General features: G+C 45.9%; 1 protein-coding gene across 1 annotated transcript in view; it reads left to right on the top strand.

The window, feature by feature from the left end:
- ulk2 (unc-51 like autophagy activating kinase 2) overlaps window positions 1-12,207 on the top strand; it is a 119,932-nt gene that overhangs the window by 28,674 nt on the left and 79,051 nt on the right. The window contains exons 5-12 of the mRNA XM_034169020.1: window positions 719-755; window positions 6,152-6,325; window positions 9,661-9,734; window positions 9,848-9,949; window positions 10,455-10,513; window positions 10,728-10,810; window positions 10,888-10,935; window positions 11,051-11,139. Coding sequence (XP_034024911.1) covers window positions 719-755; window positions 6,152-6,325; window positions 9,661-9,734; window positions 9,848-9,949; window positions 10,455-10,513; window positions 10,728-10,810; window positions 10,888-10,935; window positions 11,051-11,139 — 666 coding nt within the window. The remainder of the gene's footprint in view (window positions 1-718; window positions 756-6,151; window positions 6,326-9,660; window positions 9,735-9,847; window positions 9,950-10,454; window positions 10,514-10,727; window positions 10,811-10,887; window positions 10,936-11,050; window positions 11,140-12,207) is intronic.

Genomic DNA, 12,207 nt, shown 5'->3' with positions numbered 1-12,207 from the left:
CACACACAATAAAAAAAAATAGTTGGTGTTGGTATATTCATACAGAATTCGGTCTCTGGGCTTCATGTGTTCATTAAGGACACTTCACTGTGGTCGAGATCAGGTTGTTTTCTGTTGCTGCCCTCTTGATTTGCTTTCTTTGACACTTTAAGCCTCACACATTTCTCCACGTGTTGTTGGACATCGCTACTGGCTGCAGGATAGCAAACAGATGGTGACGCTACTCAACTGCAAATCCACCTCTCCATTTTCCAGGAAACACATGCTGTCAGTGACATTTCACGACATCATGTTTTGGTCTCATTACACCTGAAAACTAAACTACCTGAAAGAAAAAGGACTGTAGCTTTCTGAAAACTTTGACTCAGTTCAGTCAGTGAGGGTTTTTTTTTTTTTTTTAAGTAAAAGCCACATGTTGCTGTACTTCCTGTTGAACAGAGTGTAGCTCAGGTCTGGATAAACGCTCACACTGCTGGTTCCAGCAGACACAACAATGATGCTGAGACTTTTCTCTGTATGCCAACAAACTCTCAGATCACATGGTCGGTTGGGGGGGGGGCTCTTTACTTATACATCAGGCGAAAAACAGATCAGCAGCCTAAAAATTTCACAGCAGGAGAAGGAGCTGCTCATCTGTGATTGAGCCTTGTGGACCTGTGGATTGAACCAAAGAATGCGTTGAAGCTGACTGTGTGATTTTGTCTCCTCTCACATCCAGTACTGTAACGGAGGTGACCTCGCTGACTATCTGCAAGGTACATGTCCAACACACACAGACTGTTTTTCAAAGAAAAGCTACTAAAGTTGAGGAGAAGACATAGAAACACGACTGAAGCCATTCTGTCTTACTGACCGTGTGGAAGGACTCGGACACGGTGAAATAATGTGAGTCTGTAGTGAAGGCGGTACTAAACGTTCCTTCTTCCAGTTTATTGGGCTGATAGCTGTGTTCCAGATGGAAGCAAAGATTGTTTAATGCCACCTGAAGAAATTCATCTCCACAAAATCCTGCACCACTACTGCTTTCACTGACTGGAGGGTCACCAGCACCCACCGGAACTCTTACACTGGAGCATCACCAGCAACCACCAGAACCCTGCCACTGGAGTATCAGCTGTAATCATGCAGCTTGAAGTAGCCCTCCCAAAACTTTAATTCTGAAGAATCACTGGTCAGAACCATGCCATTACTAACCATGACTGCCTTGAAGTATAAGTGTGGATGAGAGTAATGCTCATCTGCAAACAGGCTGAGGGTCACTAGACCGCGGTTGAGGTGTCACTGCCTCACATTTTGGCCTAATCCTAATCCTTTTCCACACTCGGTTTCTTTTCAGCTCTCTGTGCAGCCTGGACATGTTGCCGTGTCATGTGCTGACCCTCCTCTGGATGAGGTGTCTGCTCCTGTGAACATTGAAAACTTGATCTCAGTCCCTGGTTGCCTTCTGGGACTTGTTGAAGAATGTCCACAATCCATTGGTCATTTCCATGTTGCACAATCCTAAAACAGCCTGGTCTTGGAATCTTTCCATACCATACCAACTTTATTTCTAAGGCACCTTAAAACAGCCAGCGCTAACACAAGGTGCTATACACTACAAACACAATACAAATGAAAACACATCCATCCATCCATCCATTTTCTTCCGCTTTATCCGGAGTCAGGTTGCGGGGGCAGCAGCTCAAGCAAAGCCGCCCAGACCTCCCAATCCACACACACCTCCCCCAGCTCCTCCAGGGGAACCCCAAGGCGTTCCCAAACCAGCTGAGAGATGTAGTCCCACCAGCGTGTCCTGGGTCTTCCCCGGGGCCTCCTCCCAGTGGGACATGCCCGGAACACCTCTCCAGCGAGGCGCACAGGTGGCATCCGGAAAAGATGCCCGAGCCACCTCAGCTGACTCCTTTCGACGTGGAGGAGCAGCGGCTCGACTCAGAGCTCCTCCCGAGTGACCGAGCTCCTCACCCTATCTCTAAGGGAGCGCCCAGCCACCCTGCGGAGGAAACCCGTCTCGGCCGCTTGTACTCGCGATCTCGTTCTTTCGGTCATGAGCCAAATCTCATGACCATAGGTGAGGATTGGAACGTAGATCAATCGGTAAATCGAGAGCTTCGCCCCCCTACTTAGCTCTCTCTTCACCACGACGGTCTGATACAGCGACCGCATCACTGCAGATGCTGCACTGATCCGTCTATCGATCTCACGCTCCATCCGTCCCTCACTCGTGAACAAGACCCCGAGATACTTAAACTCCTCCACTTGAGGCAAGGACACTCCACCGACCTGAAGAGGGCAAAGCACCTTTTTCCGGTCGAGAACCATGGCCTCGGATTTGGAGGTGCTGATTTTCATCCCGGACGCTTCACACTCGGCTGCAAACTGCCCCAGTGCACGCTGAAGGTCCTGATTTGACGAAGCCAACAGAACCACATCGTCCGCAAACAGCAGAGACGAGATTCTGTGGTTCCCAAACCAGACCCCCTTTACACCCTGGCTGCGCCTAGAAATTCTGTCCATAAAAATAATGAACAGAACCGGTGACAAAGGGCAGCCCTGGCGGAGGCCAACGTGCACTGGGAACAGGTTTGACTTACTACCGGCAATGCGAACCAAGCTCCTGCTGCGGTCGTACAGGGACTCCCGGAGCACTCCCCACAGGGTGACCCGAGGGACACGGTCGAACGCCTTCTCCAGATCCACAAAACACATGTGGACTGGTTGGGCGAACTCCCATGAACCCTCGAGCACCCGATGGAGCGTTTAGAGCTGGTCCAGTGTGCCACGACCAGGACGAAAACCACACTGCTCCTCCTGAATCCAAGGTTCGACCATCGGTCTAATTCTCCTCTCCAGTACTCTGGAATAGACCTTACCAGGGAGGCTGAGGAGCGTGATCCCCCTATAGTTGGAACACACCCTCCAGTCCCCCTTCTTAAACAGAGGGACCACCACCCCGGTCTGCCAATCCAGAGGCACTGTCCCTGATTGCCACGCGATGTTGCAGAGGCGTGTCAGCCAAGACAGTCCCACAACATCCAGAGACTTAAGGTAATCAGGACGGATTTTATCCCCCCCAGGAGCCTTGCCACCGAGGAGCTTTCTAACCACCTCTGAGACTTCGGCCTGGGTAATGGATGAGTCCGCCTCTGAGTCCCCAGTCTCTGCTTCCTCTTCGGAAGACGTGACGATGGGATTGAGGAGATCCTCGAAGTACTCCTTCCACCGCCCGACAACATCCCCAGTCAGGGTCAACAGCTCCCCACACGCACCGTATCAGTGCTGGTGGAGAGCTGCTTCCACCTCCTGAGGCGTCAGACGGTTTGCCAGAATCTCTTCGAGGCCGACCGATAGTCCTCCTCCATAGCCTCCCCGAACTCCTCCCAGACCCGAGTTTTTGCCTCTGCGACCGCACGGGCTGCGGCACGCTTGGCCTGCCGGTACCTGTCAGCTGCCTCTGGGGTCCCACCTACCAACAAAGATAAGTAGGACTCCTTCTTCAGCTTGACGGCATCCCGTACTTCCGATGTCCACCACCGGGTTTGGGGATTGCCACCGTGACAGGCACCAGAGACCTTGCGACCACAGCTATGAGCAGCCGCATTGACAATGGAGGTGGAGAACATGGTCCACTCAGACTCCATGTCTCCATGTACCAGAGCCCAAGCTGTGCGTGGAGGTGAGCCCGACTATAATAATAATAATAATAATACATTTTATGTGTAATGCACTTTACATTCCATGGAATCTCAAAGTGCTAAAAAAAACTATCAAACTAACTAACTAGACTATCTCTAGTTGGTATCTCTCAATCTCCCGCACAAGCTCAGGCTCCTTCCCCCCTAGCGAGGTGACATTCCACGTCCCAACAGCCAGGAGCTGTGAGCATGGGCCGGGCCGCCGGGCCACGCTCCCTCGACCGCCACCCAATCCTCTCTGCACCCGACCCACATGGCTCCCTCTGCAGGTGGTGATCCCACAGGAGGGCGGGCCCACGTCGCTCTTTCGGGCTAAGCCCGGCCGGGCCCCATGGGCTAAGGCCCGACCACCAGGAGCGAGCCCCAACCCCAGGCCTGGCTCCAGGGTGGGACCCCGGCTCCGCCATACCGGGCGACGTCTCGGTCCTTGATCTTTTACCGGTCATGGAGATTCTGAACTGTCCTTAGTCTGACCCGTCACCTAGGACCTGTTTGCCTTGGGAGACCCTACAGGGAGCACAAAGGCCGCGACAACATAGCTCCTAGGATCATCTGGGTACGCAAACTCCCCCACCACGATAAGGTGGCAGCTAGAGGGGGAGGAAATTTTTTCAAAATTAAAACACAATAAATTAAAAATAAAAAGAACCACTAAAATGCAATTTAAAACATTATCAAACTAAGCCTTGTTTGTGTCAAAAGACAAGTAAAAAAGATAGGTTTTTAATTGAATGTTAATAATGACCAAAGAGGGTACCTCCCTAACACCCAAAGGCAAGCTGTTCCACAGTTTGAGAGCCACAACAGAAAAAGCCGGTGTCCCCTGAACTTTCTTTTCGACCTTGCACTTGCAGGAGCAGCTGGTCAGCTGACCTGAGCGACCGACAAGGTACATAAGGCTAAAGAAGCCCAGAGAGGTACAATGGAGCTAAACCATGGAGGGACTTAAAAACAAACCTAAAATTTTTAAAATGAAGCCTAAACTGAACCGGCGGCCAGGACAGGAGTCATATGCTCCCTCCCCCAAACCCCTGTCAAAGCTGCGCCACAGCATTCTAGACCAACTGCAGACGGGAGAGAAGTACCTGAGTTACTCCCACAGAGTGAATTGCAGTAACCCACACAATATGACACAAAAGCACGAATAATCAACTCGAAATGTTGTCTGGAAAGAAAAGGTTTCATTGTTGCCAAATGCCGCAAATGCTAAAAACCAGATTTCACCACTGCTGCAGTTTGACTGTCCAATTTAAGATCACCATCCATTTTAAAACCAAGATTAGGAATAACTGGTTTAAAATATGCTCCCAGGGATCCCAAATTGACAGAGGACTCACAAAGACTACTAGGTCCAAAAACTGTCACCTCTGTTTTCTTTTCATTAAAACTTAGATAATTCAGGGCAAGTCAGGCTTTAATATCTTCTAAACACGCCAGGAGCCATTTCAATGACTGACCATCCCTCTGAGCCACAGGCAAATAAATCTGGCAGTCATTTGCTTAGCAGTGGAATAAAATCCCATGCCTTCTAAAAATAGTCCAGAGAGGCAATAAATGTAGAGAGAACAGAGGCCCCAAGATAGAGCCCTGTGGAACACCGTATGACAAAGGTACTATAGAAGATTCAAAGCCACCGACATTCATAGAAAACATCCTGTCTGTCAGATAGGACTGGAACTACTCAAGCACAGTACCACCAGTGCCTGCCAAGTGACGTAGTCGAGATAGTAAAATACTGTGGTCCAGCGGTGTCAAATCCGGCTTCAGAAAGTAAAAACCCTCCCATGTGTTGCTTCTACCTGTGCACCTAAAACAGGTGATCTCAATAATTAGCTCATCCACCTGCCTGAAGAGCTGAACTAATTACAGTCAGCTGGTTTATTGGCAAGATGGAACAAATATATGGCTGGACTTTTACTTTCTGAAGCTGGATTTGACACCCCTGCGGTGGTCAAGCGTTTCGAAAACCAGCTGTTAAATTGAGCAAAACCAAGATAAGAGTCTCCAGCATCAGATGTGAGAAAAATGTCATTAATGATCTTAAACACACCTGGCTTGTGACCATGAGAGGAAACAGTATTCGCCAAATATTCCCTTCTTCCCTCCTTTACTGTGATTTTATAACAGTGCCAACAGTTTTTCAAGGTTTGAAAAGAGTCCTGTAAGCTGTCCTTTTTCCAGTTACGCTCGGCTTGGAGACATTTCCTCCTGGCCTCACGAGTTCTGTCATTTAACCACGGCTCAGAATTAGCCATGGATCGCCGAGTCTTAAATGGAGCCATCAAATCCAAAATGGTTTGGTCCAGATGACTCCCGGAACACTGAACAGTCGACAGCCTGCTGTTGTTGTTTTTTAGATAATTATTTTTTTGTGAATCTGGTTTCTCTGTGATGTTTGAATACTTCTAGTTGAAATCATGTTGGCTGGTAAATGTTGAGTGATCGATGTTTCTCTTCAGCTAAGGGGACCCTGAGAGAAGACACACTGAGGATTTTTCTCCAGCAGATGGCTGCTGCCATGCGTGTCCTCAACAGCAAAGGAGTCATTCACCGTGACCTCAAACCCCAGAACATCCTGCTGTCTTACGTGGGCCGCAAGAAGTCCGGCATTAGTGGGATTCGCATCAAAATAGGTAAGAAGAGGTGTCTAGTATTGTCTCAACTTTCGGGGTTTCTCTTTACTCACGCTCAGTAACACATATTTTGAATAGTGGTGTAATTACTGTCATGGCGTCAAACATCAACAGGTCCTGTCATTAAGTTATGTGGAAATGTTTAACATGTACAAGTGCTGGCCACTATATTAGGTACAGCTGTTACAGTTGTATGTAAACGTTTGGGCCCCCCTGATGATTTTTATGATTTTCCTTTTATAAATCATTGGTTGTTTGGATCAGCAATTTCAGTTAAATATATCATATACTAGATGAACGCAGTGATATTTGAGAAGTTTAATGAAGTTTATAGGATTTACAGAAAGTGTGCAATAATTCTTTAAACAAAATTAGGCAGGTGCATCAATTTGGGCACCCCAACAGAAAAAATACATCAATAGTAAGTAGATCCTCCTTTTGCAGAAATAACAGCCTCTAAAAGCATCCTATAGCTTCCAATGAGAGTCTGGATTCTGGTTGAAGGTATTTTGGACCATTCTTCTTTACAAAACATCTCAGGTTTGTTGGTTTCCAAGCACGGACAGCCCGCTTAAAATCACACCACAGATTTTCAATAATATTCAGGTCTGGGGACTGAGATGGTCATTCCAGAAGGTTGTACTTGTTCCTCTACATGAATGCCTTAGTAGATTTTGAGCAGTGTTTAGGGTCGTTGTCTTGTTGAAAGATCCAGCCCCGGCCCAACTTCAACTTTGTCACTGATTCGTGAACATTGTTCTCAAGAATCTGCTGATATTGACTGGAATCCATGTGACCCTCAACTTTAACAAGATTCCCAGTACCTGCACTGGCCACACAGCCCCACAGCATGATGGAACCACCTCCAAATTTTACTGTAGGTAGCAAGTGTTTTTTCTTGGAATGCTGTGTTCTTTTTCAGCCATGCATACTGCCCCTTGTTATGTCCGAATAACTCAGTTTTAGTTTCATCAGTCCACAGCGCCTTATTCCAAAATGAAGCTGGCTTGTCCAAATGTGCTTTAGCATATCTCAAGCCACTCTGTTTGTGGCATGTACGCAGAAAAGGCTTCCTCTACATTACAGCATCATACAGCATCTCTTTGTGCAAAGTGTGCTGTATCGTTGAACGATGCACAGAGATACTATCTGCAGCAAGATCATGTTGTAGGTCTTTGGAGCAGGTCTGTGGGTTGACTATGACTGTTCTCACCATCCTTCGCTTCAGCTTATGATATTTTTCTTGACCTGCCACTTCAGGCCTTAACTAGTACTGTGCCTCTGGTCTTCCATTTCCTCACTATGTTCCTCACAGTGGAAACTGACAGCTGAAATCTCTGAGATAGCTTTTTGTATCCTTCCCTTAAACAATGATGTTGAACAATGTTTTTCAGGTCATTTGAGAGTTGTTTAGAGGCTCTCATGTTGCCACTCATTAGAAGAGATGCAAAGAGGGAAACATTTGCAAATGGCCACCTTAAATACCCTTTCTCATGATTGGATTCACATGTGTAAGGAGGTCAAGGGTCAATGAGCCAAACCAATTTTGTGTTCCAGTAATTAGTGCTAAATGTATTCAAGTCAATAAAATGACAAGGGTGCCCAAATTTATGCACCTGCCTAATTTTGTTTAAATAATTATTGCACATTTTCTGTCAATACTAGAAACTTCATTTCACTTCTCAAATTTCAGTGTGTTCATCTGCTATATGATATATTTAACTGAAATTTCTGATCCAGACAACCAACGATTTATAAAGGAAAATCACGAAAACTATCAGCGGTGCCCAAACCTTTGCATACTACTGTATGTGACTGGAACATGATGCGTTTTTAGTTGTGTATAGTTGGTGAGGGAGATCTACTGAAGTTCAGAGCATCAGAATGTGGAACAAAATTGAAGTGACTTTGAACATGGCGAGATGGACATACTGCTGATCTGCAGGGGTCTTCACACACAGCCATGTCCAGGGTCTGCAGAGAACAGTACAAAAAAGAAGCACCTTCCAATGAGCGGCAGTTAAACGCCTTGTTGATGGTGGAGGTCGGAGAAGAACATCCAGACTGGGTCAAGCTAATAAAAGGCTCCAGCAGCTCAAATATCCACTGGGATACAGACCTTCATCTCTGAATGCACAACATGGGGAGGTGATGATCCAGTGGTTACGTGTTGGGCTTCAGACCAGAGGATCCTCTGTTCAAATCCCAACCTGATCGGGAAATCACCAAGTGCCCTTGGGCAAAGTCCTTAATCCCCAAGTTGCTCCCTGTGTGTGGCAAGTGCCTCGTATGGCAGCACCCTCACATCGGTGTGTGAGTGTGTTTGTGCAAATGGGTGAATGTGAGGCATCATTGTAAAGCGCTCTGAGCTTCTGATCTAGATGTAAAAGCGTGTTATAAATGCAGTCCATTTAACATGTGGAACCTTACAGCCGCAGACCACACCAGGTCTCCTCACTGCTAAGTACAGGAAACATAAGCTGCAGTGGGCGTGGCCTCACCAAACATAGACAATAGGGCAGTGCAGTCTTGTTTGAGTCCTGCGTGATATTGTGGGATTTGACCACTTATGAGGACCGCTGTGCAATATATACACAGCATAAGTTCACACGGAAAAATGGTGTGCTGTTTTGTTTTCGGCTGCAGTCACAGAAGGAGTCACTAAGACTGCAGTTTTTCGGTTCCCAGTGGAGAAGGGAAGACTAGGCGAATGGGAGACGTCGTGACGTAAGTGTTAGCTTACACAGCTAACCAGAGTAGCTGCATTCTCTCGCACGCAAAACCGCCTCGACACTTTTGTGCTCCGGGTCATAAACAAGCAGCAACACATTTCCACTTTTTTTCTTTGTATTTTCACTTTGTTCATGTGTAATTTGCCCAAAAACTCAGAGAAAATGCTGTGGTTTTTTTTTTCCCCCTGGAAATAGAGGAATGACATCATATGCGTCATTTTTTTTACCCTTTTAGCGCCCGCCCTCAAACGAGACTGCGGTGCCCAATAGATGACTGAAAAAATGTTGCCTGGACTTATGTGTTTGAATTTCTGCTGCCACGTTCAAGTTGTCAGAATTTGAAAACGTTGTGGTGTGATGGTTTACTTACTGTGTGACGTTACCGTGTCAGTGTGGACCAAAAATTGCCAGGAATGTCCCCTGCACTTCTGAAGGCTAAACATGTTCCATCCCAGTACTAACAAGGTGTACCTAATAAAGTGGCCAGGAAGTGTTTGAGTTTTGTGATCTAGTGTACGTCATAAGTTCTTGATCTTCAAAGCTTTTGTTGTTTGTAACAGTAAATCGTCTGTGCTGGTCGGTTTATTCTGTCTTGACTTGCAGCTGACTTTGGCTTTGCACGCTACCTCCAGAGCAACATGATGGCAGCCACACTCTGCGGGTCGCCAATGTACATGGTTAGTGTGTTTTTAATGTTTGGCTTCAGAGGTTTGCAGCTGAGGTCACTTCCTGCAGCAGCATTTTGCATATTTCAGTAATCTGACCTTTACTCATGACCTTTCCTCCTCAGGCCCCAGAGGTCATTATGTCCCAGAGCTACGATGCCAAGGCAGACCTGTGGAGCATAGGAACGGTCATCTACCAGTGTCTGGTTGGCAAGCCACCGTTCCAGGTTAGTATTCAGTTTCATAAGCAAGCCACAAAAAGTGCTGACAGAAAGATTTTTGAGCAGAGAGGTTCCCTGATTGTCCTCGTCTGTTTGTAGGAGATAATCTCATATTCTGATATTTTATTAGATACTTGAATAGACGTGGGGGAAAGCCTTCAGATCCTCTTTTTGGGGTTTGCCTGTAGATGTTGTACACGTCCTGCTTGGTTGGTTTGTGGACTCAACCACTTCCCATGAAACAGTTTACTCTTAAGATCCATCTTTTTCCTTTGATTTTTATGCCAAAAAAAAAAAATGGCAAACAAACTTTTTCTTCCTTCACTTTTGTAACATTGGGACCGTTTGTGTCCTCTGGTGTTGATTGGTGATGATAACAAATTCTTGTTTTTGTTACTGTAAGAGTTTGAAAGAACTTTGTCCCCACACAAAGCCCTCTGATAGAGATGATAAAAGGCTTTGTGCTCTCCAGTTTAATGTGCACAGCATTTCTGTATTTATATTTTTAAAGGCCAACAGTCCCCAAGACCTGAGGATGTTCTACGAGAAGAACAAGAATCTACAACCTGTGTAAGTCACGAATGCAAAGGACCATTAAGTGACTAAATTATGATGTTTAGGAAATAAACCTGATATATACTTTTAATAAATTGGTTTTATGTAAATTTACTGTTGTTTCAAATAACTTTTTTCTGTATTTGGGAACCCAAAGCTTTGTGCAAAGAGACACCAAAGGAACCAAAACTAGAAATAAAGTTCTCCTTGTGATGTTGTTGCTACCCAGAATCCCACGGGAGACATCGCCACAGCTCAGTGACCTTTTGCTTGGGCTGCTGCAGAGGAATCAGAAGGACAGAATAGACTTTGGTGAGTACAGACTGGATTTAAAAATGAAATATTTAATGGAGATGGGTCTTACTGTGTCCTGTTCCTCCTCACTGCAGATACGTTTTTCACTCATCCCTTCCTGGATTCGTCCGCTGTGAAAAAATGTAAGATTGTTAATGCATGAAATGTCTGCAGGCTTTATTTAATTTCTTTTATTTATTGATTTTGAATATCATCCAAATGGAAATGATGTCTGACTGATTGATTACCTTTACTCAGCCTGTCCGGTTCCAGTTCCCACCGCCTCCAATCCTGTGACAGAACGTTCCTGTGGCAGCTCACCATGTATCCGCTACAGTTCTCCTCCTGTGAGTTCAGTTTTTATCGCCTGCTGGCTGAAGGCCTGAAGGGGGATTCTGTCTGTCTGTCATGTTCTGAACTCAACTCATCTCACACATAGATAGAATTTCATGTAACTTGGTACAAATCCTTGTTATAGGTTGATAATAGGCATATTGTAAACAGCAAGACCACCTCATAGAGCAGCCATATATTGCAGGAATGCTGTCCAGCTGAAAAACTGTCCTCAGTTTATGATTGTATATGGAATTGAAGTATCAATATTCCATCTGACTGTGTGTTCTGTCTACAAACCCCCAGAGACACCACTCACTTCCCTTCTTCATGTTTTGCACACTGTGAATGAAGTGTCCATGCCTCAGTGTATTAGTCTTTTAGATTTTACCACCGACATTAGTGCACTAAACACAGGTGGGGGGTGTTTGCTGCAGCAGATGTCTGATTATGGTTTCCAGCAGCTTATTCAAATTCAGCCTAGTGATTAGGGGAGTACCATAGGTCACGTCTATGTCAGAACAAGTACAGCACAGATTCAAGTTGAGCTGGAACTCTGGAATGCCTCTTCTCAGACAACAAGCCACTGGTCCCATCAGTATTGTAGAACAGGTTGGATGTAGTGACGCAGTGCAGCCAAGGATGTTCACTTCGACTTCTGTAATATCACATTTGTGTTGGTGCATATATTCACTTACCTAGTCCACTCACATCTCTGTTGATTACATCATTTTATTTCCTTGATGTTGTAAACAAAATATGCATGACTTACCATTGCAGAGGTTTGATCCAGAACTGCCTCACAGTTTTTTACACACACACACACACACACACACACACACACACACACACACACACACACACACACACACACACACACACACACACACACACACACACACACACACACACACACACACACACACACACACACACACACACACACACACACACACACACAAAACTAAGGTGCATCGTGGAACATTCCTTTTCATTTATGTGTTTCAGTGCAGAGTCTGAATCAACAGGTTAGGGTTTGAGAAGTAATATATCTATTATTCTAACCTGTGATTCATGAGCAA

The sequence above is a fragment of the Thalassophryne amazonica genome, chromosome 4 (genome assembly GCF_902500255.1).
Source record: "Thalassophryne amazonica chromosome 4, fThaAma1.1, whole genome shotgun sequence".
Lineage (NCBI taxonomy): Eukaryota > Metazoa > Chordata > Actinopteri > Batrachoidiformes > Batrachoididae > Thalassophryne > Thalassophryne amazonica.
This window is presented reverse-complemented; position numbering and strand designations above follow the sequence as displayed.